The 26,543-nt window shown below is 41.9% G+C and overlaps 1 protein-coding gene across 3 annotated transcripts in view; it reads right to left on the reverse strand.

The window, feature by feature from the left end:
- Positions 1-26,543, reverse strand: part of KIF26A (kinesin family member 26A) — a 232,908-nt gene that overhangs the window by 49,890 nt on the left and 156,475 nt on the right. For all 3 annotated transcript variants that reach the window (XM_082275594.1, XM_082275592.1, XM_082275593.1), the window contains exon 5: positions 9,943-10,126. In XM_082275594.1, the coding sequence (XP_082131720.1) occupies positions 9,943-10,126 (184 nt within the window). The remainder of the gene's footprint in view (positions 1-9,942; positions 10,127-26,543) is intronic.

Genomic DNA, 26,543 nt, shown 5'->3' on the forward strand with positions numbered 1-26,543 from the left:
AAGTTATCACCCACACAACAACCTATTACTCTACTATGGGCTTAGTAGTCCTCACCACACCTGTCTTTGGCAGGAAGCCAGTAGCTTACTCACTTTCTTATGATAGGATTTGCTGAAGCTTCCCACCCTGGTAACTAGTTATTGATCTATCACATGTGTGCTGCCATGGAGTCGCCAGGAAAACAGAAAATTGTATCATACTTACAGTAATTTTCTTTTCCTGGTGCTTATCCATGGCAGCATATTGAACTCACCCAGTTTGTTCCTAGAGATGTACAGGGAACGGGCTGTTGTGTGGGTGTTAACTTTTTTTTTAACTATGCACTGGTCCTGTGGGCGGAAGTAGGTGGAGCTACTATCACATGTATGCTGCCATGTATAGGCCACCAGGAAAATAAAATGACGGTAAGTAAGATACAATTTTCTGTTTTTTTATAATTTTGGATAGATGGGAAGATTATATCCCATGTCAAGTTTTTTTTTTGCCATCTGTGTCCTATTGGGGAGATGTCCCTTCACTTCCTGTCCCATAGCCAAAACAGTAAGTAGAAGGAAATCCTTTCAAAGCTGGAGAATCCCTGATTATCACCAGAACTAGTGTCCCCATTAGAAGATTTCCCTTCTTTTCCTGTTCTGGGGACAATCCAAAATTTGGGGTTTCCCTAATGGGAACACAGACAGCATTAAAATCTTGACCTGTTTCCTAATCCCTTTCCACTCTACCAAAAACTAAAAAAGTTTTGCCTTTAGTTATACCTTAATATGTTTTTTTTTTTATTATGTTTGTCCTTACATACACTTTACTAATCTGCACCTGAAGCATAGTGGGCTTTAAAGAGCCTAGTAAGAAACTCTGTTTTTGCATTGCAAATTGCAGTTCTACAAGCCTATGAAAAGGCAGAGTGGACTGGAAGAAGCAAAGAAAAAAAAATCTATAAACTATAGTGCTGCACACAATACAGTAGTTAATTATTTTAATTCACAGGTACAGTTAGGGAAACTCCACTTTCAATGCGATTATTTATGACTTCCCCCTCTGCACTTTTCAAAGGCACTCTCTCGATAAAGGTGAAACTGAACACTGTAAATTATAACTTTAAACTAAGAAATGCCATAACATTATTTTTTCATGCCCTAGCCATAACTAAATCTGGTGACAGTGAAAAACACCCCTGGTTGTTGCTGGGATTAAAGTGATTGTAAAGTGATTTTATTTTTTTTTTTTTAATACCAAACGTTATACTTACCTGCTCTGTGCAATGGTTTTGCACAGAGCAGCCCTGATCTTCCTTTTCTGGGGGCCTCTGCCAGTGCTCCTTGCTCCTCCCCCTTACCAAGTGCCCCCATAGCAAGCCGCTTGCTATGGGGGCAATCGTGGGCTTGATCCGGAGCGGTGTTGTGTGAGTCTGATTGACCCCAACAGGAGCCATTGGCTCCCGCTGCTGCCTCTGTCAAGTGAGAAGAGAGAGAGACGAAGCTCTCGGGCACAGTGCTGGATTAAGATCAGACTCCAGTATGTATAGGGGAGCTGCACACAGAAGGTTTTTTGCCTTAATGCATAGGATACATTAAGGTAAAAAAAAAAACCTTCTACTTTTACAATCACCTTAATGTTAGAAATTTCAGTCTTTCAGGCAATTTTTTTAAAATATTATGAATATAACTGCACCATTCTAGACTAAATAATGCTAACTGAGTAGAGATAAATGGCTCCATCAACAATCTTTCATTGCTCTTACACCTATTATTAGATTACTGCAGCATGGATAAGGAGAAAAGGAATTCTATATTGATCCTGACCCTCATCATCATTTCCATCAGCTGCCCAGCCGGGGTTGACCCTCCTGGGGTTGACCCTCCCCCTTCCGAATCTTCACCCAACATCAGCTACATCCAAAATATACACACTATGCGCCAATATCTGTAATGTCAGCTTTTAGAGCTTTGCAAAATGCTGAGATCTCACCATGTAATGTAACTTTGAAATAGCCCAGTCAATGCTCCAAGGTCACTTGCATTATACTAACAAGAGCTTTTAAGGGAGGAAAAAACACAGAAGCTTTCACATATGCTTTTAACTGCATGATCACCTGTAAGTCTGCTTTACAGTGGATTTTTGTGTCTTATGAAGCATTTAAAGCGAACTTTCACAATGACGATCCAATCATTTAGACAACCACTTTGGAACCAGATTCATTGTTTATATAGAACTCTCATTGTGGTTTATCTATAGTACTAGACCTTAAAATGTACACTGTATTAGCTGTATTACTGAATTGGGACACTTGCCTTTACACGCATATGAACTTTAATGGCATCCCACTTAGTCTGTAGTCTTTATAGACCTTGCTTTGTGCACTGGTGTGCAGTCATGTTTGAACAGGAAGGGGCCAACCCACAAATTTGAGAGCATGAAATTGTCCAAAATGTCTTGGTATGCTGTCGCCTTAACCACTTGCCGACCGCCGCACGACTATCTACGGCGGCGGTCAGCCCCTCACAGGCAAAGTGACGTAGGGCTACGTCACTAGCTTGTGAGGGTCTAGGGAGCGAGCGCGCGCCGCCGGAGGTGCGCTCCCGCTTCCGCGTGGTCACGGACCCCCCCCCGCGCGTGTGACCGGCGGACCCGATGTCTGCCGGCCACTCTGCGATCGGCGGGGGAGAGGGAGAAAGTCAGGCAGCTTGTGTAAACAAGCTGCCTGTCATTCTCCCCTCTGTATGAGAGATGATCATACGGATCTACTATGTAGATCCGTTGATCACTCTGCATACAGCTGAAGCCACAGCCAATCACAGTAAGAATCACGCCCCTAGGGACACACACAGCCCCTCCCTCTCAAATAAAGTTAACCCCTTCACTACCAGTGTATTTTTACAGTAACAGTGCATATATATAGCACTGATTACCGTAGAAATGTCACTGGTAACCCCAAAAGTGTCAAAAATGTCAGTCAAGGGTCCGATCTGTCCGCCGCAATGTCGCAGTACCGCAATAAAAATCGCAGATCGCCGCCATTACGCGTTAAAAAAAAAACAACAAAAATGACAAAAATCTTTCCCTTAGTTAGTAAACGCAATAACTTTTGCGCAAACCAATCAAAATACGCTTTTTGCGATTTTTTTTACCAAACATAGGTAGCATAAAACAAATTGGCCGAAAATGTTAAAAAATTTTCATTTTTACATTTTTTTTGGGGGGAATTTCATATAAAAAAAAAGTGAAAAATATTGCTATTTTTGCAAAATTTACGCTCTTTTTTTGTTTATAGCGCGTGATCAAAAAATCGCACAGGTGATCAAATACCGCCAAAAGAAAGCTCTGTTTGTGGGAAAAAAAGGACGCCAAATTTGTTTAGGTACAGCGTCGCACGACCGCGCAATTGTCCATTAAAGTCACGCAGTGCCGAATCGCAAAATACCCCCTGGTCGTTTAGCAGCCAAATCCTCCGGGGCTTAAGTGGTTAAGAGTTCCCTTCACTGGAACTAAGGGACCAAGCCCAAACCCTGAAAACAACCCTACACCACAATCCCCCCCTCTACCAAATTATTTGGACCAGTGCACAAAGCAAGGTCTATAAAGACATGGTTGAGCGAGTTTGGGGTGGAGGAACTTGATTGGTCTGCACAGAGTTCTGACTTCAACTCGATAGAACCCCTTTGAGATTAAAGCCGAGACTGCGAGCCAGGTCTCCTCATCCAACATCAGTGCCCGACCTCACAAATTCTGGAAGAATGGTCAAACATTCCAATAGAAACACTCCTAAACCTTGTGGACAGCCTTCCCATAAGAATTGAAGCTGTTATAGCTACGGACTAAGACTGGAATGCCATTAAAGTTAATGTGCGTGTAAGGGCAGGTGTCCCAATACTTTTGGTAATATAGTGTATAAGTGAATACAGAGCTGCATTATTTTTATATCTGCCTGCCATTCTGCTTTTAGTACCAATGCGCCACCTATTTTACACTGAATAATAATATTAAAACTTGTATTAAATGTTTTACTGTCCTACTGATCCCACCTTCCAACTTTATCAAATGTGTTTCTTTGTGTCAGATATAGAGCAATGTATGAAAACCACTACTCGCATATCCCATTCCCCCAATGAGGCTTCTTCATTACTTCTCAGCAGGCTCAATCTAATTAGGGATGTCTGATTCTCAGTGCCAATATGTTGCCTTCCGTGTAATTTAAACTGACAGATATGCCTAACCCTTACAAAATTGGTTTATGAAAGATATTTCATACAAGCTGTTTATTTGCTTGCATGACTCGCAGCTGGCAGTCGCCTTGGCCAAGCCAAAGGCTGTTTTCATTGCGAACGCAACTTCGGAGAGCTGGGCACCTCCAGATCCCGTCACATAACTCGATCAGACTTCAATATTGGTGGGAATATAAAGCCTCGTAAACACCACAGAGGCAGTTTCATATTTACAACGCTGAATAACAATTGCCCAACACTAAGCAGTTAGCAGAATCTTCACTCCCCGTAGAGGCCTATGCCAATCTGTTAGCGCAATATTGGAATATCTTATACAGCACACGTTCTGCATTATAATCTAGCTGAATGCACCAGTGATCAGCACCCCTCTGTTCTCTATTTTTATCAGTTTTGTTTTGGCTTCTTGCAGAAGGCTGATTTTGCTGAGTGCAAGAAAAGCAAATGACATCCAATTAAAAAAAGAATAATGTAAGATTAGTATTAAAGCTGAACTCTAGCATTCCTTTCCCTGTTGCACAGTTGTATCGGCTCCTCTACTGTACTGAAATTACTTAGTCTGATTTCACTGCACACTGTGAGCTTTTCATAACATGCATTAGAGGCTGCAGAAAAAGTCAGAGTGTGGCTCATTTCCTGGCTGGAGGATATCCAGTATCATCCATCCCAGTGGTCTTCAAACTGTGGCCCTTTTCTTGCCTTTATCTGGCCCTTGAGGCATAATTCCTGTCACTGAAACAAACAATGCTTTAGAATTCCTCCTACAGACACCAATAATGGGGCATATTTCCTTCCACTGACAATAAAAATGGGGTCTATTCCTCCTGCTGACACTGACTATTTTTCCCCCTAATACCAAAGGTCAGGCATTGTTTACTCCCACTGGGCCCAGTCCATAACCCTTAAAGTCTGAAGGACAGTTAACTGTCTTTAGAAGGTTGAGAGACCCATGATCTTGCCCTTTCCTCCCTAGGCTGACTGTCCCTTTAAGTCATTGGATTTTAGTTATTTCAATCATGGAGGCTCAGAATCACATGGTCTGCATGCAAATACAGTCTACCTAGAAATGCCCACTCCTCCAGACTCCTCCAGACTGACACCTGCCTAGGAAGGCATCTTGAAATGTGCACACCTAATCCCAAGAGCCAACCGCCTTCTTGTATCAGGGCTGAGTACTCTTGAAAAAGAGTACTGAGGCAGGGTGCTGTGATGTGTAAAGATATGTACAAAACCCATAATCCCCCCCCCCCCCCTCCACCAAATTATTTAGACTAGTGCACAAAGCAAGGTCCATAAAGACATGGATGAATGAGTTTTGGGGTGGAGGAACTTGACTGACCTGCACTGAGTCCTGACCTCACAAATGCGATTCTGGAAGAATGGTTAAAGATTCCCATAGACACTCCTAAACCTTGTGGACAGCGTTCCCAGAAGACTTGAAGCCATTATAGCTGCAAAGGGTGGGCCAACTCAATATTGAACCCTACAGACTAAGACTGGGATGCCATTAAAGTTCATGTGCTTGTAAAGGCCGGCGTCCCAATACCTTTGACAATATAGTGCATCTTAAGCTTAGTTCACACTGGAATGCAAAGAAAAAAATAGGTCCTGTGCTGCACTTCATTTTTTTGAAGGGCAATGCAATGCAAAATGTGCTGAAGCACACCGCAGATGTGCATTGGGGAATAATTAATCTTGCAATGCAATGAATATCTGCATTGCATTGCTGTAACACTCATTAGAATTCTGGTCATTAGGCAAGTTATAACGGGTTCTGGTGTGAACCAGCCCTAAGAGGGTAACATAATTACAAAAATGCATAAAATGCAGGCATCTCTTGTTTTTCTTTTGTTTTAAGGGACTAACTTAGTCCAAAAACAATAAATATACAATGGGACAAGTAACCCACTGATGTAAGAGACAGGTAGGGGGAGGGATTTCACATAGGGGAAATGTCGGGATGTCCACTTTAAAGTTGTTGTAAACCCTTACATATAACCAGTGAAGTGACTGGCCTTAGATGATAAAGAGAGATGAAACAAATCCTCCTACATAAGTTGTACATGTTTATCTGCAGTCTTGCCTTCTCTACAGCCATTCACAGTCCAGAATTGATATGGCTTGTCTGAGCTTTCAGAAAGCAAGGGGCAGAGAGCTGAGGTTACACAAAGCTCAGTGAGAGCTGATTGGAGGTAGGGGACACACTCCCCTTCACACAGCCCATAGAAACAGAGCTGAGGCTGTCAATCAGCTGAAGCTCCCTTCCCTGTCACCTTTTTTTCTTTTGGTGTCAGGAAAACTTGTCAGAAGCAACTTCTGCAGACAGCAGAGGAACAGGGCAGTAGACAGAAATGACACATTATACTTTTAATTGAGACAAGTACACGCTATAGATGGATATGCTTTGTTCATATTTCATGTCTGATGTTTATAATCACTTTAAATTAAAAGTAGAATACCCCTTTTAGAGAGATAGATAAAAAAGATGAAACTGCAGCTACAGTTGCCATTAAAAGAACTTGATTGCGTCTTCCTTATTGAATGCTCACTTCAAGATGCTCCTTTTAAAGAATCTCCGGCAAATGACAAGCACTTAATGCTTCTTTCTTTAAGTGTTACATATGTAAAATTGACTAGTGATCCTATTAGGTCGGAAAAAAAAAAAAAAAAACTTTATATATAAAAATTTGACATAGAGATTCCTCCTCCTGTTCCAAAGCAGTCAGGAAATGGCAAATTAAGATGCAGTTCGGCATTCTCGGTGAAAAGATGTCTTTTTAATGCCGGTGGATGATAAATTACCTTAAGTAGCACATTAATGTCAGAGATTGAGTATAATCCAACTGCTTGCCAGTGTCATCATAAAATGGCTTTCAGACATCATTTGTACTATTCCAACATTAAATTTAATAACTTCCAGAGAGACCGCGGCAAGCGGGGGAAAAAAATTCAGTTAAAAGAGGCGCTCCGCGTTGGCTCATTGCTTTTAAAGGGTGAGTTTATCTAAGTGGATGGAACTGTTTGATGTTTCCAACACATTAATACACAGAGTGGATAATTTCCTCCATTATGTTTATCAACTGTGGGAGGATTCTGCAGGCACTGTAAAGACAGGTGAGCTCTTAGGAACAAACATAAGCAACCTTGTATAATGTACTTGGCTGCACAGAATATCAAACCATTTTGTAGGCATTATCGTTGCTTCCAGACGGTCTGATGGAAGATTAGGTAGATGGGTCCCTGTAAGCATATGTAGATGTATCGCACACAAAACATAGCTTAGCCTTCAAGCAGCACAGATAAATGGAAACCACAAGTTTCAGCGTGTTTCACCAGCCAGGCACCTTGTTTAAAAGCAGGCAACTAAAGCCCCGTACACACGTAGCGATTGTCAGCCGTAAATATTCGGCTGCCGAATGATCGGCCGATTGTTGGCTTGTTAGTATGATGCTTCAGACAACCAACAGCGACTTTTCGGCCGAACAGAATCTGGTGTGCAGACTTTAAAATTTTTGTTGGCCATCACCAGAACGGCCGATTGTTCGCCAGTCAGTACAGAATTTGGCCGACAAACAGCAGATTAGCAAGACTGGCATGCTCAGAAAAGAAAAAACACACGGAAAGTTAACCATCACATGACATCACTTCTGCAGTCGGCTGTTGTTGGCAGACAAAATTCGTGTGCAGTCTTTAGCACTTTTCAGCCGACAGGACAGCACCGGACAAAAGATGGCCGATCGTTCAGGTCGACATTCGGTACGTGTGTACGGGGCTTAAGACTGTTTATGTCTTCTACAATTGGGATCCCTATATAACGAAAACTGAGACAGCAACCAATTAAGCAGATGTGGCATCACCATCCCAATCTGTAAAGCAATCCACCAATTACAAGGCCTATTTCTACAACCCAGGACTGCTACCCACTATTTATTTTCGCCAAAAGCATCAGCTGCTGTCCTGCTGCAATGATGATCCAGAATGCATGCAAATAGCATTATCACCAAGTCCATAATCCAAAGCTTAAAGGGATTAAAGTGCTGTTAAGGGTCTGAACATCAGGGTTCAGGGTCAGGTTTTTATGTGTCAGTTATGGAGATCCTTGTTGTCCTCTTGACCATTATCACCGATACCGAGAGTGAAGGAAAATCCGAAATATAGGTGGTCACCAAAACAGGATTAAAGCTAAACAAATCTTCCAATGGGAACCCTTGTTATGGTAACAACTCTTCAAGATGGGATTTTCCTCTTAGGACAGCTGTCCTCTCCTTTCCTGTTGTGTCTACTACAGGGAATTCATGAGATCTACCCAATCGAGCACCAGATGAAAAAAAAAATCTGGCAGTTTTTTACCATTCTGTACTCTAACCAAAATAAAAAGTTGGCTTTAGATATACATTTAGGGGAAACCATGTATTTCGCCCATTCAGAGAAAAGAAACAGATTGATTTTAATGCCCCCTCCCCAGAATATTCCTGGTAACCACAGTAATCTAAAGATGTAAATTGTGAAAAATCTATCAATGATAAAAAAAAGGGAGCAAATTGGTAAGCAATTACTCGGGTTGGAAGAGTTATTATACTATATTATATTACTATAAATTAACCTGTGTAGAGCGCTACCCGGAATTGGGGAACCTACCTACTATTAGGCTTCCTGGTTAATGTATAAACCAAGTCATTCCTAGTAATCAACAGTATATAAATGGATAATTCATAAATGCATCAACATAATCATTTTAGAAAAATCCATGATATTAAATCTTGATGATTGTGAACTAAAGTTATCCATTGTGCAAAAGTGCTGTAAATTCAAATAAAGTGCAGTTTGTGCTCCCCCTTCAGTGTGCCCACTCACTCACCAGCTGCTATGGACCCCCAATGACAGGCGTCAAATGCTTTTTATCCGTATCCTGGGTATGCTGGTCCTTATTGTACTCCTCACTGGCTTGGCTCCTCAGTGTTTAGGGAAGTAAAGTGCTCATGCATATGTGTGGATAAATTGGCAAAAGAGATCTACATAGCGTAATTCCATTTATAAATTAAAATCAACAGGTAAAAATATATCCACTCACATTTGTATGAAGGTATACAAGCATAGAAAACCACCAGAAGTTCACACCATTGTGCGTCCCACCAGCCGGATATGATGTCACCACTAGCGGTCACTAACGCGTTTCGTCATTCCCACTGGGCGTTTTCAAAGGCTATCCTCGGGTAGTGTGGTGTGTTAATATATCATGTGTGAACTTCCGGAGGTTTTCTATGATGAAGGGGAGCACAAACTGCACTTTTGTTTGAATTTACAGCACTTTGGCACTTTTGCACGGTGGATAGATAACTTTATTTTACAATCATAAAGATTTAATATCACAGACTTTTCTATAAAGATTATGTTGATGCATTTATGTACTATCCATTTATATATTTATTACTAGGAATTACTTGCTTTACACATGAATCACAATGTCTAATAGGGGGTAGGTTCCCCAAATCTGGGCAGGCACTCTAAACAAGGTCATTTATAATTTAAGGCACTGCACTTTATTAGAGCAGCAACCCATTACCAGCACATATTAATCAAATAGTACATACCATAAGTGCAGGAATACATATAATTCCTTGATTATTTACACTATATTACAAAAAAAAATATATATATATATATATATATATATATATATATATATATATATATATATATATGCTTTGCTTCTGATTATTTTACCTTTCCCATGCCAGGGTTGTCTTTGATTTTTGACACTGCTCTCATCAAACATGGAGGAGTTGGCGGTGGACAAAGCTGAAGAATGCCACTGAAGTTGGTCAGGAAAGTGGAGTATTCCCTGGAGTGCGGAAGCGGCGGATGGTACTTCTTGCGCTTCGAGGACAGGTTGAGCTTCTGCGCCGCTCTGCAACAAAGTAACAAGAAAAGTCACTTAGTGGAAAAACCCCAAGCAATTCAGTCCATCAAAACAGATGTTCATTGTCATCTTGGCCTGTTTAACAAATCAAGTCATTTCATCCTAATCACATTTCATAAGAACAAATCACCAAGAGACCCATAGAGGAAAGATTCAGGCCGAGATGCAGGCAGCAAGTTTCAGACTTAATCTGTCCCCCAGCAGAATTTCAATTATTGGGCAACTTTTTATCCAACAGCTTGACAGCTGAGTCCAAGACTTCTGAAATCTCATTGACATCGTAAAAAATGCTTATATGGTCCCCTAGCCACCGTCGGCACCAGATGGGCTCCATGGAGTCGGCAGTTAAGGAGATATTGCATGCCACTCTTAACGTCTTATCGGTACAATGAAACGACATTCCCATACATATTACTAACACGCCGCGGCAATTGAAAAGTCTTCACAGACGCATTTTTCATCTCTTAAAGCAATTTACACTGTTGCTGAAAAGCTTTTATATTATTACCTAGCACTGAATTACCAGCGCTTTGTGTAAAGGCCTTATCAGTAATATATCAACACCACATATGTATATTCCGCGGGGATCTGCTAAAACACGCTGATGTGTTCCGAAACATTTACACCAATTACTGTAAATGTGGCTTTTTTGGCGCTTTCAACAAAAATAGATTTTAACAGATGCAGCCTGGCAGGTACATGGTCTTACAAAAAAAAGAGATAAAACATACTAATTATCCATTAGCTCTTACATTACTTCTCCAATGCTTACTGATATACCAAATCCTTACTATGGATATGCTCTACGAATAGCATAGTCTACAACTGTGTTCTTCGATGTTGAATTGCATATGCTGCATTTTGATTGGTCATTGTGTTAGATATCATAAATAGTGAAGTCAGACTACATGTATTAAACATCTTCACAAGCAAAGAACACCAGATAAATTTTAGATTTTACCAAACTTAGCCAAACTGGGATTGGGAATGCTTATATAGTCGCTCCACTACCAACTTAGTGCAAATACACAACAAATCTCAGTATCAAATACAGAGTTCTGTTGAAACAAGTATTACTGCAAGTGAGTCATTTAAAAGAGCACACACAAGCTAACATGTAGAAAGCTAGCATTAGACTACAGAGTACTGGGATCTGAATAAGTAACGATAAAACCAGGTTCTATGAGTAGTTCTTTGGTTTACACTTTAGCTTTTTTATTACAGACTTATAAATGTGATAGGCAGATATGCAAAGCTACCACCAGGGCCAGTGCTAGACTATTTTGCGCCCTGGGCAAGACCAGATACATGAACCACTCCCCCCCCTCCCCCCACAAAAGAAAAAATCTAAATTTTGAAAACACAGGTCACTGCACTATGGGTGAGCAGGGTCTTAGGTAGAAATGCACCTGCATCCTTAATGTCACTGAAAGAAAAAAGTCCCTGCGTTGGTGGTTTCACTGGAAAGACAAATGACCTTGTGTCTGTGTTCTCACTGGAAGAAAAAAAATTGTCCCTGCGTCCATCATATGTGACGTACACCAGTAAATTTAGGGGGTGGAGTGGTAGGAAGCTGGCAATCGGGTACAGGGGTAATGAAGATGGCAGGGGATAGGGTGGTAGGAAGCTGGCAGTGGGGTACAGTGGGGGTGAAGATAACAGGGGGTGGGGTGGTAGGATGGGGTGGCAGTGGGGTACAGGGGGCATGACGATGACAGGGGATGGAGTGATAGGAAGCTGTCAGCAGGGTACAGGGGGGATGAAGATGACAGGGAGTGGAGTGGTAGGAAGCTGGCAGTGGGGTACAGGGGGGATGAAGATGACAGGTGGTGGGATGGTAGGAAACCGACAGTGGGGTACAGGGGGGATGAAGATGACAGGGGTGGGTGGTAGGAAGCTGGCAGTGGGGTATGGGGGGATGAAGATGACAGGTGGTAGGAAGCTGACAGTGGGGTACAGGGGGGATGACGATGACAGGGGGTGGGGTGGTAAGTAGCGGAAAGTGGGGTACAGGGGGGATGAAGATAAAAAGTATGATGACAGGAGGTAGGGTGGTGGGATGCCAGGAACAGGGGGATGATGAGGAGGATGACAGGGGGACAGTAGGTGGAATCATATGACGGATGGCATACATATCATCAGGGCTGTGTGTGTGTGTGAGGTCGCTGGTAGTGGTGATTTTCGGGACGCCCTCGCTCAGGGGGGACAATAGGTGGAATCATATGAAGGATGGCATACATATCATCAGGGCTTTGTGTGTGTGTGTGTGAGGTCGCTGGTAGCAGTGATTTTCGGGGCGCCCTCGGTCAGGGAGTAACGCCACAGGATGCTGTCCGCATCGGCCAGCAGGACCGTCATGCACAGTACCTTGAGACTCTGGCAGATTGTCTCCCCGATGATTGCTGTTCCTACTCTGGCAGGTCCTTCACTATGGTCATATTCTATTACATAGAGAAGATCAGGGAGCTGCTCAGGTGCGGCGGCCATTAACCAAGCTCTACACATGGCAAGAGATCCACAGAGTGCAGGAGAAAGGGAGGGGGGCACATGGAACCACCCACTGATCCAACAGCCGTTGGATCGAGGTTCTGACAAGCTCCCAGCGCCCCTCCTCCTCCTCCACAGGATGGCACGGACACCTTGCATCCTGAAACGAAGCCCTGAAGGACTAATACAGTCACACAATGAGATAGAGAACCATTGGCCGTGGCTGCGCTCTAAGCGGCTGCCTAGTTTGCCCAGTGGGAGCGCCAGCCCTGGCTACCACTGGTGTAAAGCAGCAGTCTCCAAACTGTGGCTCTGGGGCTGGATGTGGCACTTTTCTTGCCTTTATCCAGCCCTTGGGACACTATTCCATCCACTGACACCAACAATGGGGCATCATTATTGTTGCTGACAAAAAATGGGGCACTATTTCTCAAACTTACACCATCAAAAGGGCACAATTTCTTCCATTGAAACCAACAATGGGGCACTACTCTTCCCACTGACACCAAAGATATGGTATTGTTTACTCCCTCTGGACACCTGGACATTTTCTACTCCCAATAGTCATAGTCTGGCCCCTCTAAAGTCTGAACAGTAAATGACCCTTTGTTTAGCAAATTTGGAGACCCCGGTCTAAAGCATTCTCCAAACAAGAGCCTGAACTATAAGCTAAAATTTGTTTCCCTCTTGAACATTTTATTTTAAGGTCTATACCATATGTGACCTGGAAGTACAGGAGTACACCTGGGAAACAAGGATAAAGCATTGTTAACCCATAAAAGAAAGCACCTGAACAAAGATTGTCAAGGTAGGATCACCAAGTATTTTAAAGATGGCTTCAAAAATTGATGGGTGGATTCTAAAAAATTGATAATGACTTTTGAAATTACATTAACATCTTGATGATTGAGATTTTCATGTGTGGATTCATACCTCTACCTAAAGGCAATAACGAGTTAAAATCAGCGTCCGCATGTACCGTTCTTCTATCTTCCAGAGTTCCCTGAGGCACTCAAACTGAAAGCATTCAGTATGCAAAGATCAACTTTCATTTCCAGCAAGTCTGGGATCTAGCATGTGTACCTTTCATAAAACTGGTGCAGATCTGTTGATTAGTAAGGTTCATACCCTGCATCGGGGGGGGGGGGGGGGGGGGAGTGTGCGGCAACTCCAACTTGGTACTTGGAATTTAAAACAAGTTTACTTTAAACATGGCATTTCCCAAAGACACTAAAACTATATATCCCACATCATTTCTAATATACATTTTTTTATTTGCTCTAAAACTAAATGCAGCTAAACCTTGTGTTAATGATTGACTGAACCAACTCATTCTCATTTATGTGCTTATAAATATTTCATATTTAATGATCCAATTAGCAGTTTATCTCTACCTTTCCAGCTAATCAATGACTGGTTGTCTAACTTGAGCTGCAGAATGTACATATTTATCCCCAATGCCCGTACACACACCAGCCACAAATCAATTACTATAGCTTCCATGTTATTTTTGCACACAATGTGAACAGTTCTCTTCACGCTGCCCTTGGAAACATGTCAGGAAATAAAAAGTGTGCATCTCCTTGGATAGACAATCAGCAAAACGTAGAGGAGAGAAAACTGATGAGATAATTACATCTCCAAAAGATTCAGTCTGGAAATTCCCTAGCGGAAGCCTGCAGGAGAAAGTTAGAAAAAAAAAAAAGAACACATTTCGAAAATCTCAGTGTTCCAGTAGACTGAATTTGCCATTATTAGGAATGTTGCATTGGCCAGCTTGCATGAGTTTTATTTTTGTGTTCAGGAAAACAATTGTCTATATTTATGAAAAAATTGTTTTGTACCTGTAAAGGATCAGTCCACCTAAAAATGAGTTACTCGCTGCTGGAGAGATGGGCCATCTGAAAATGTCTTGTACCTCTCAGGGGCTCTTTTGGTGAGATCTCAGCACACGCGATGTGACCATTAGGTCAGCACACACTCTGCTTGTGTTTTTTTTTTTTTTTATATATATTTTGAGAATTCAGTGGAAGGAGCTAGAACACCCAGGTGGACAAGAACACCAACAAAAACTCCAGGCAAAGAGGAACAGGTGGGTATTCTGGCAGGGGAATACCATTGTTGGAGTATTGAAGGCACATAAGAAGCCAGAACCTTACCCAGACCACCAGATTATACATGTAACTATAATTTGTGAGTGGACAAGCCTTTTAAAGGACACCTTACCCTTTAGTGAAGTTGTCCTTTTTTAACCCCTCCCCACACGCAGTCAATCTACTTAAAGCCCCGTACACACGCACAGATTGTTGGCCAACCGATCGGCCGTCTTTTGTCCAGTGTTGTTTGTTGGTTGAAATGTGGTCTAGACTTGCACTGGACTTTTGTTGGCCAACAAAAACCAACTTCAGAAGTGATGTCATGTGATGGTTGACTTTCCGTGTGTTTTTTCTTCTCTGAGCATGCCTAGTCTTGCTCATCTTTTTGTCTGCCGAAATCTGTACTGACTGAGGAACAATCGGCCGTTCTTTGTTGGCCAACAAAAATTTTATAGCATGCACACCAGATTTTTTTCAGCCGAAAATTCGCAGTTGGTTGTCGGAAGCATCATACTAACAAGCCTACAATCGGCAGATCGGACGTTGGCCGACAATTTACGGCCAACAATCTGTGCGTGTGTACGGGGCTTAACTCCCCAATCTTTCCTCCAACAATTTCATGGCCAGTTCCCCTTCATACAGCTCATGTGCACTGTACCCCCATTCATTTCTATGGGTAAGCACACTGTTTCTCTGTATTCTGGTATATAGGTCTGCGTCATAGAGGCACAGCATAAACCCTGTCAGAGGAACATTGACTAGATTGAGATAAATGGTGTTATACAAGGTGTGCTGCATTATGGGGCGAGGGAATTTATTAAAGGACAACCGCACTAAAGGTAAAGTTGCCTGTTAAAGAAGAACTCCACTTCAGATTCATCTTACCAGAAAATGTACACAGAACTGGGTAATATGTGCAGAGTATTAAATGATGTGTATTTTATATACAGATCCATAGGCAATACAGGGAAACACCCATTTGAATGCCAAAAAACTCAGTCATCCGTTGAATAGTTTATTATTTATTATTAATTTATTATTTTCAGCCAGAATACAGCGTCTTTGCTGACTGATTCAAATTACCAGAGGATACATCCATATAGAGGGGAATAAAGACCACCTTACAACATATGGGGGACCCACACAAACATAAGGATCAATAATCTTAGATTGGTCTGCTGTACCAGTCTGGTGCTCACAAGATACTTATGAATACAGGAGTCTAGATGTTCTGCCCATTAATAACACTACATACAGCAAGGTTGGTATAAGATGCCCACAGGGACTCTGACTAAAATGTTACCCACAGTATATATATCTGTATGAAATATTATGGTAATAACTGGATATTGGAAATATTTTTGAAGTTACCTATATACATGATCTAATTTATGTCTTTTATTGTATATGTACATATTACCGAAATATCGGTATTGCTCGGTCTCTTCGGCCCTGACAAAGCCCAATGCGAAACGCGGTGGCTCATTGGGACCTTCAAACCGAATAACAACAGAGACTTCTCGCACCAACACCAGCTTGAAGCATGTATTGGCCCCCTATAAGGGGTATATTTCTGTGCTGTGGTTTTTAATTGATTTTTGGTAAATATATGGGGGATTTGTCTCTTTGTGTTCAGTAATCCCTCATGTACTACACTATATATTTTATATGATCTAAATAAAATGTTCAATTTTTTATAAAATGGATTCTTGGTTTTCCTGTTTCAATTGGGCCCTAAAACCCATACTTTCTCTATTTTTGTGATATATATATATACCCTTTTTGGGGCTCGGGCCAATTTCACTGTCATTTTCTAGATATCCGTTGAATAGTATGAGAACACCTGCCGCAGGATACGCCATCTAACAATTATGTATAACCTGACCTGGAAAGGTGCTACTCTGTAGAACTCACACAGCTTTCAGTGGAACCCTATTGTTGAATCTGTACATAGATGTTTGTTCAGATAACTGCACACAACTCTACTAAGAGGAAAAAATCCCACATATAACTTTATAGTATTAAATACATGTATGCGGAGTACATTTGTTATATGCACCAAAAGCCCTTGCACCATGAAGGTTATCTAAAAATGTTCATAATATTGTACAGGCAGATGTGCAGCCATCACAGGGTTCACCTATCATTTTGGTAGACAATATAATTTGCTCAGTAACTGCTGGTGTAGTAGGAAAAGTCACTTGCAGGGTGTATGTATTCTGATCAGGAATGAACTCCTTGTGTGACGCTTGCAACACTATTTGCCTAAGATGTTGATTGAGTTTACTGACCGAGAACATTGATAGTGCTGGGCTTGCAGACAGGATGCCCAGCTCACATATGTATTTAATATTATCTGAAACTAAAAAATAAATCCAGTAAAGACATTATTAACAATGTCTGCTGGTCTAGTAAAAAAAAAAAAAAATAGATCTTCGCAAACATTAAGATGATCACTTTCGCAAACACACAGAAGAAAAGCGTAACAAAGATAATAAATTCACTGGGATGACCGGAATATTAGCACATACTATTTGGCTCATCTACTCTCAAATAGACATGAAATTAGAAGCAATATTAAGTACTTAAAAAGCTTTTCCTTAAGTGGCACTGCACTAATGTGTGTCTAAGATGCGACATTAAGTTGGTATTTTATGGTGCTTTAAAAATCACGTTGGATAAATTATGGAAAAAATAAACATTTTGCACTTGGCAAAAGCCTGAATTTACCAACAAATTAAATGGCCTATCTGAATTAAACAATCAACAATCAGTCAACTAAAATGCAACACTACTGGTTTAGCCCACGTAATCCAATAGAAACGATTGTGGATCTGCCAGAATTTCTCAAACAGTAGGATTGCTTTAACCTTTTTATGGTTGTGCTTTGCAGTTATCAGCAGTGCTGCTGATCTCCTGGAGCCTCCTTTTAGCCACTTCCTGTCTACATGTACTCCAGAGTTGGCTGAATGGCCAATTCACGGCTCTGGTTTTTATGTAATTAATGTAGCCACTTGTAGTCTCCATCAGAAGCCCATTTGGTTGGGTGACAACTCCGGAAAAAGAGTTGTCACCCCATAACCAGTGGTGTATTTTGGTTTTGTGCTGCCCTAGGCAAGACTAAAAATGGGCGCCCCCCCTCCCCCTCCAAAGTAAATTTGCCCCACTCCTTCCTTAAAGGATTTGACTCCCTTCAAAATTGAAGTCAAGTCCCAGCATGAACCCCTGAGATCTCACGAGAGGGGGGGGGGGGTTGTGAGAGAGAGAGAGAGAGAGAGAGAGGGGGTGGGTGAGGGAGGGAGAGAGAGAGAGGGGGGGTGAGAGTGAGAGAGAGGGGGGGGGTGAGCGGGAGAGAGAGAAGGGGGGTGAGAGTGAGAGAGAGAGAGGGGTGAGTGAGAGAGAGAGGGGTGAGAGAGGCGGCTCTAGCAACCAGTGGCCAATAGAGTCTCAGGTGGAGGGGGGGCTGCTTTTTTGCTGCCCCCCTGCAAAGTGCCGCCCTAGGCCTGGGCCTTGTCGGCCTAGGCCAAAATACAGCACTGCCCATAACACGAAGTACACAAACAAGGACTTCATGGCAGGATCACTAGGTATTAGTTTTAATTAAGACTGCTGCAGATTTTAAAATATTGAAACTTACCTCCGACATGACAGTAACAACTATCTAAACCTTAAAGCAGAACTTTACCCAAAATGGGAAGTTCTACTTTTCCTCCTCTACCTCCCCCCCCCCCCCCTCCTCTCCAATATTTGGGATATTTTCTTGGGGGCAGAAGGGGAAGCCAGTACCTGATCTTGACAGGTATCCGCTTTAACCTCTGCTCAGATCACTGTGGCAATCTGAGCGGTAATTTGACACCCCTTCTTCCCCACCCCCTACCCCCATAGCCTCTTGGGACATGTCACAGGTCCCAGGAGACTGCGGGACCAATCACAGTGCGCAGCACAGTGAGAAGACGGCTGAAATGACACAAGGAGTCACAGTTAGGATGCCAGCACTTGCATCTGAAGACCAGCAAAGAGCCAGGTCGGGTGAGAACATCGCTGGATCCTGGGAAAGGTAAGTGTGTGTTTTTTAAAAGTCAGCAGCTACAGTAGTTGTAGCTGCTGACTTTTACATTTTTGTTTTCAGGGTGAAGAATCTCTTGTGAATTGTATCACTTTGCAATCTTAACACACTTTTCCTGCATCTATGGAGTAGTATTTTTGTCATCCTAGGGCAGAAATGTATTAGGACTACGCCTTCCAATAAAGTCTTACCTCTGTGCCATAGGCGGAGGTGTTCTGTAGTCCAAAGAAGTCAGCCAAGCAGAGTTGATAACACTGCTTGAGATTTTAGAGCCGCAGCAGCATAGTGCACAGGAAGTTAGGAGCTCACTGGGCTTCTGGCAAAATGAACAGGCATTTTGTTTGCACTTATTGAATAGATATAGCAAAATGCGTGCAACAGTATACTTAACAGACCAAAAGGGAAAAAACAAAAGAAGTTCACTGTTCAGGTTTACGTACATTTTAAAGATTAGATACATTTTCAAAATTTTTGTACTTTGTGACATAACAAAGCTGCCTTTAACAGAGCTAGGTGGTGTACAGCAACCAAGAAAAACAGTAATTATATTTAGGAGCAGGGGGTGTATGCTTGCAGTAACCATGTGCTTTCAAATATTGCATTTAAGTTTACTTGTATGGGATAGGGCTCCCCAAAAAATGCAACATGTCAGACATTTCCACCATGTGTTACAGTGCAGAGCACCTATGAGAATCTGCTCAGTTTGAGCTTGCTGCTAATGTATCTGCCGCAAACGAAAGAGAGTAGCCTTTTTTTTGTATGTCTCCTTTTCTACGACTTTATCTTTTCACTGCACAGAAAACATGATTGCATCCGACACTTGAGGGATTACATCTACAAATTTCCTGTATTCTCTATTGGTCTGCAGCCCGGACAGAGAAAGAGATAATTTCAGGACTATTCTCCAGCACATTAGATCAGGCTCTCTTGTGCTTCTTTTGTTAGTATTCAACAGACAGATTAACTTTAATCCAGTCTAATTTGTGCTTCTCTGAACCACAAATGCCCAAGCGCGGGCCCCTATGGGCTCTCTTTGTTCTCCCTGCTTCCTAAATATCATCTCCAAAATAGGCTTCATTACCCTCCGAACAATTGAGATTTGCCAGGTTTGTTCAACCGAAAACCCAACATGAGGAAAGACAAAGTTGTGAGCTCCATGCACCTCTGTACAGCTATGTTCCTGAAACCCGCAGATAATTAGCTTTGTACAAGCCACTTGTCTCTCTTCTAATCTGCTCCGCAACACGCAGCTCCCTGGGCTCGGGCCCAGCCAAATCCAAATTTATTTGGAAATCCAAATTTTTGGACTTTCATCTTACGTCTTCACTTTTTATAAAATACTGTTTGAGGTTTTTTTGTAAAATTATTCAACAAGAGTAAATTAAAAATGCAGGACATTTAATAACGTCTTAACATTATTGGGAGGCTTCAGTCCTATCAAGAAACAATGTAAGAAAATTGTCTGGCTAGGCTAGGTAGGCTTTCACGAAACTCCGATTAATAGGAAAATATGAAGACTTTCGGACTTTCACATATAGGTGTTGCCTGGATAGTTTAAGTAGTTTAAAGACCAATTGTACATGTTGGCTGGATTTGCTTCTTAAAATACAATCTCTGGAGCCAAAAAACGTGGGCACTGCTGAACTATATACTGTATATAGAACCACCTTACCCTTGAGAGTTGAGTTAGGACCCTCCAAATGACATGGTGGCATAGCAACTCAAAGATGTTTAAGTGACCAGTAGAATCAAAATTCTACTATTTGAATAGAAATTCAAATTCATAAATATATAGAAGGATTAAATTGTGCGCTCAGAGATGGTTTTCTGCATACCTTGGTTGTAAACGAGTGATTATTTGAATTACTGTTGCCTTTCTATCATCTAAATCTGCCCATTCTCCTCTGTCATCAATAAGGCATTTTCCTCGAAACAACTGCCACTAACTGGATATTTTCTCTTTTTCAGGCCATTCTCTATAAACCCTAGAGATGGTTGTGCATGAAAATCCCAGTAGATCAGCAGTTTATACTCAGATCAGCCCGTCTGGCACCAACAGCCATGCCATGTTCAACTTCACTTAAATCCCCACTTCACTTAAATCCCCTTTCTTCCCCATTTTGATGCTCGGTTTGAACTTCAGCAAGTCGTCTTTACCATGTCTAGATGCCTAAACGCATTAAGTTGCTGCCATGTGATTTGCTGATTAGCAATTGTGTTATTAAGTAATTGAACAAATGTACCTAATGAAGTGGCCGGTGAGTGTAAACACCTTTTTTCCCCCTTTTTTTGTGTAAGTGATCACATACCCTCTATTCTCGGCTGCATATGGGTCTTAGAGAGGAAGTTGAGTAACAGCAGCACACTGATCTTCGCAGTGAATGACTGTGGAGGAGGTTCCTGTCAGCACCGGTCTGATCATTGGAGGAGAGCAGGTGGAATTCCCAGTACAGCCAGAACACTGACCATGCTGTGCTTTCATGCTCAGTGTGGTCCGTTTTTGATTGGAAAGCAGAGGTACTAGCAGGAACACCAGGTATTTCACACAAAGGAAGCAATCCAAAGAGAACAGGATACTTTTTCATACAAGTACATGGTATAGTAGGCACATATGAGGAATATGAAATGTTGGGTTTACATATTCTGTAAAGCGGAGCTCCAGTCTCCTTCAGAAAAATAATTAAAGTCAGCAGCTACAAGTACTGTAGCTGCTGACTTTTAGTATTAGGACACTTACCTGTCCACATTATCCAGCGATGTTTTCATTCAAGCCCATTTTTCATTCGGGTCTCTTGGGTGCTACCGCTGCCACCACAGCTAAAGAAAAGCTTGCAGCTTTGCAGCCGTTTACCTACTGGACGTGCACGAAGCACGCTGCACTTTGTGAATGGCCCGGTGGGGGGGAAGGAGGGGGGGCAAACTTCCAGATGAGTTCACCGCAGCAAAGTCAGCTGGAAGTGGGAGAGGATACCTGTCAAAACCAGGCACCTGCTTCCCCCTACCCCTGAATGGTGCCAAATGTGCCAGCGGGGGGGGGGCAATTGGAGGCAAATAAGCCGAGCTTCCCTTTTTGGTCGGTGCTCTGCTTTAAGATCAATGCACAAATGGGAGAAAAAGGCTTCCATTTAAGTGGTGGTGACTGCTGTATCCCCTTGAGAGCTTTGAGGTTTTCTACATACAATAAAACAGGAGACCCCCATTTAATAGGATAGTAATATTCAGTGGGGATGAGGTTCTGTCCATCATACCTCTGCCAATCAGCTGATTAAAAACCAACTCCTTACTAGAACACAAGTTACCTGGGTTTGGCTCAGCAGGTTGCTGAGTTTCAGCAGTTTAGATAACTGAACAGCGAAGATTTTTCTTGGCTGTTGGGTCACTACTTTTTGCATGTCGTCCTTTGCCTTCTAAAGATAGAAACAGGAATATTTATGAAGGCAATGCAAAAAATATTGCAACATTTAAAGCTGTAACATAAAGATGTCGCTGATTCACTGTTGTAGGTAACTACACTTTGCACACTCCTGCCTCTAAACCATGGGTGTCCAACCTTTTGGCTTCTCTGGGCCACATTGAGTGTAGAGAAATTTTCTCGGGCCGCATATAAAATATATACTATAGTTAAGGTATATAAGTAATAAAACGCTGCGGCTGCGGCCTTCCCGCGCTGACGCGCCCTCCCCCCAGCACTAATTTAACACAACTAGTGTATGATCTCCTACGAGGCAGCCTCTGTGGCCGTGCCCCCGACTCGACTTCCTTCCTCCCCAGCAAAAAAAATAAAAAATGTCAGAGGACAGTGGGCCGCATTGACTGTGGTTCCGGGCCGCATGTGGCCCCCTGGCCGCAGGTTGGACATGCCTGCTTTAAATGAAATGGGCAGTTCATTTAAAAAGATTCCTACACAGTTTCCTGAATTGTAACCAGTTTTCAAAAATTTTAATGTAACATTTTCCTTGAAAACTTATTAAACAATGTTCTATTTTCTTTGAGATGAAAGTCCAAATATTGCCATTAAAGTAGCATAGTGCAGAGTCAAATCTTTCTCACAATGTATCACAGTATGCTTCAGCCACATACCTTTTTTATCTTGATTATATGGGAAGTTTGTCCCATATGGGAAGACAAAACACACACAAAGAATGACGTTGTTGAAGCATTTGATACTATGTTTGTATTCCCTCTCTGTATGGGGCTCCTCGTATAACATCAACACGCTGGCTGAGTAATGACCAGGACTGGTCTACAAATATGTGAGAATTTCAAGAAAGAGCCGTGCCCACATTTGCACAACCACATAGCCAAATTCCTTTCCAATTTTACTGTTAAACTTGGCGTGGCACTCTAATGCAAAAGGTCATTAAAACACTCCGCTAATGGAGATTTGTTGAAAGAGATTGTAAACAATCAATCCTTAAAGACCAAACTATCCATTTTCAGTGAAATTCACACATTATTATTACTGGCGAAAAAGACATTGATAAAGAATAAAAAAAGAATTCACTAGCTGCATAGTCAGCCATTTTGTGAGCTAAGAAAATTGGGCCTCCTATCTGGAGATGCACAGGAATATATACAGTTGTGCTCATAAGTTTACATATCCTGGCAGAATTTATGATTTCTTGGCCATTTTTCAGAGAATATGAATGATAACACAAAAACTTTTCTTTTACTTATGGTTAGTGTTCGGCTGAAGCCATTTATTATCAATCAACTGTGTTTATTCTTATTAAAGCATAATGACAACAGAAACTACCCAAATGACCCTGATCAAAAGTTTACATTCCCTGGTGATTTTGGCCTGATAACATGCACACAAGTTGACACAAAGGGGTTTGAATGGCTATTAAAAAGGTAACCATCTTAACCTGTGATCTGTTTACTTGTAATTCGTGTGTATGTATAAAATGTCAATGAGTTTCTGGACTCCTGACAGACCCTTGCATCTTTCATCCAGTGCTGCGCTGACGTTTCTGGATTCTGAGTTGTGGGGAAAGCAAAGGAATTGCTAAAGGATCTGCGGGAAAAGGTAGTTGAACTGTATAAAACAGGAAAGGGATATAAAAAGATATCCAAGGAATAGAGAATGCCAATCAGCAGTGTTCAAACTCTAATCAAGAAGTGGAAAAATGAGAGGTTCTGTTGAAACCAAACCACGGTCCGGTAGACCAACTAAAATTTCAGCCACAACCGCCAGGAAAATTGTTCGGGATGCAAAGAAGAACCCACAAATAACTTCAGGGGAAATACAGGACTCTCTGAAAACATGTGGTATTGGCTGTTTCAAGATGCACAATAGAGAGACACTTGAAAAAAGATGGGCTGCATGGTCAAGTCGCCAGAAGAAAGCCATTACTACACAAATCCCACAAAGTATCCCGCTTACAATACGCCAAACAGCACAGAGACCAGCCTCAAACCTTCTGGCACAAAGTCATTTGGAGTGATGAGACCAAAATTGAGCTTTTTGGCCACCTATAAATGCTACATTCGGAGAGGAGTCAACAAGGCCTATGATGAAAGGTACACCATTCCTACTGTGAAACACGGAGGTGGATCGCTGATGTTTTGGGGATGTGTGAAGCTACAAAGGCACAGGAAATTGATGGCAAGATGAATGCAGTATGTTATCAAAAAATGCATTCATCAGCCCAGAAGCTGCGCATGGGACGTACTTGGACATTCTAACATGACAATGATCCTAAACACAAGGCCGAGTCGACCTGTCATTGGCTACAGCAGAATAAAGTGAAGGTTCTGGAGTGGTCTCCTGACCGCAATACCACTGAGGCACTCTGGGGAGATCTCAAACATGCAGTTCATGCAAGACAGCCCAAAAATTTACAGGAACTGGAGGCTTTTTGACAGGAAGAATGGGCAGCTTTACCATCTGAGAAGATAAAGAGCCTCATCAACAAATACCACAAAAGACTTCAAGCTGTCATTGATATTAAAGGGGCAATACACGGTAGTAAGAACTGGGGTATGTAAACTTTTGATCAGGGTAATATGGGTAGTTTCTGTTGTCATTATGATTTAAAAAAAAATAAACACAGTTGACTGATAATAAATGGCTTCAGACAAACACTAACCATGAGTGAAAGAAAAGTTTTTGTGTTATCATTCATATTCTCTGAAAAATGGCCAAGAAATCATAAATTCTGCCAGGGTGTGTAAACTTATGAGCCCAACTGTACATTTAATTCAACTACGGGCTGAATTAATGTGGAACTTAAAGAGGAGTTCCGCCTGGGGAAAAAACAATTACATTTAATGTAATTTTTGACTTTAGACCCTTACCTGTCCAGGAAGCCTGCGATGTCGGCACCCCAGCCGATTTTTGAAATGGCTGTCAGGTGCTGCTGTCATTTGTCATGAGGGAAACCTGCGGTGAAGCCTTTTGGCCTTTTTTAGCTGGTTCCCTACTGCACATGTGCAAAGCTTGCTGCGTTTTCTAATTGGCCCGGCGGGGGAAGGAGGGGGGGGGGGCGAATTTCCGAGTGAGGGCTCCGCTGCGCTGTTTCCTGGAAGTAGGGAAGGGTACCTGTCAAAAACAGGTACCTGTACTCCCCCTCTCCCCTTAAAAGTGCCAAATGTGTCCCCAGAAGGAGGAGGGGGGGGGGGTAGAAGCCGATCAGGGCAAGTTCCACTCTTAGGTGGAACTCCGCTTTAAGTCAGAAAATGTCCTGCTAGATTACTTCAGGCTGGCCCCTTTTGCAGGTATAACTGTGTAAAACATTAAAAATAAGTGTCTATACTGTGTAAAATCCAGTAATACACTTACTCGCCCTGCTCTGCACATGCTCCGTTTTCTTCATTTTTAGGCGCTGCTAAGTTTGTAGAGGCCATTCTGTTGACAGCCTTTAAACGGAATTAAACCCTCCTTTCCTTTACAGCCAAGGAAGCTGCTTCTGTTTGATCTGCAGCTGCCATGGTGCTGCACATGTGATCAGTTATGAGACCAGTCATTTGATGGTTTGACAGTTTGGTTGAGGATACAAGCAAATGTGACAGTTAGCAATCCTGGGATTCCAGGAATGTAACTGTTTTTTGATACCGTTAAATCGATGGGTTAAGATCAACTTTATGATTTACTGCTGTTCGGGGGCTCTGGGTTTCAGCAAAATGGAAGCTTTCAGCAAGAAGAAACAGAAGCAATGCTGGAGACAATTTACAGCACACACTTATTTTGGAAGCATAATTATTAATGTGGAATGTATGTTCCTTGCTGAAGAATATTATTTTTTATCAAGTTGCTATGGGTAAAGTTCCGCTTTAAGTGGAGACTTCAAGAGGCCCAGATTAAGTCAACTGAGGGTCAACCATACTTAGACACTGTCACATTTTCCATTCAGATCACAAATATTCTGTTATCTGTAATTTATGATGTAAAAAATAATTAGTACAATATAAAAATATATATATTTAAAAATAAATATTCATTTAAATTAGGATTTAACATCCAGTGGATTGGCCAGTAACTGGATGGCTAGTATCATTAAGTTGAACCATGGCTTGGGCTTGTCCCTAGAGAAATGCAACAGAAACCACAGGTTTAAAAGCCAGATAAAAATAAAAGCAAGGCATTAATGCGTCTGCTGTAAATAGCATGCATCACAGCTGTTTCTACAAGATCTAGCTTCTGAGAACCCTGTTACTCAGGGACTGGTGTCAGTTCATAATGGTCATTCTTCTACTGACCCCCAACAAGCCAAAATCATGTCAAAGTTTTGTACATGCTACATCAGAGAGATAG

Source organism: Pelophylax lessonae, assembly GCF_965119305.1.
Source record: "Pelophylax lessonae genome assembly, chromosome: 13".
In the NCBI taxonomy this organism is placed as follows: domain Eukaryota; kingdom Metazoa; phylum Chordata; class Amphibia; order Anura; family Ranidae; genus Pelophylax; species Pelophylax lessonae.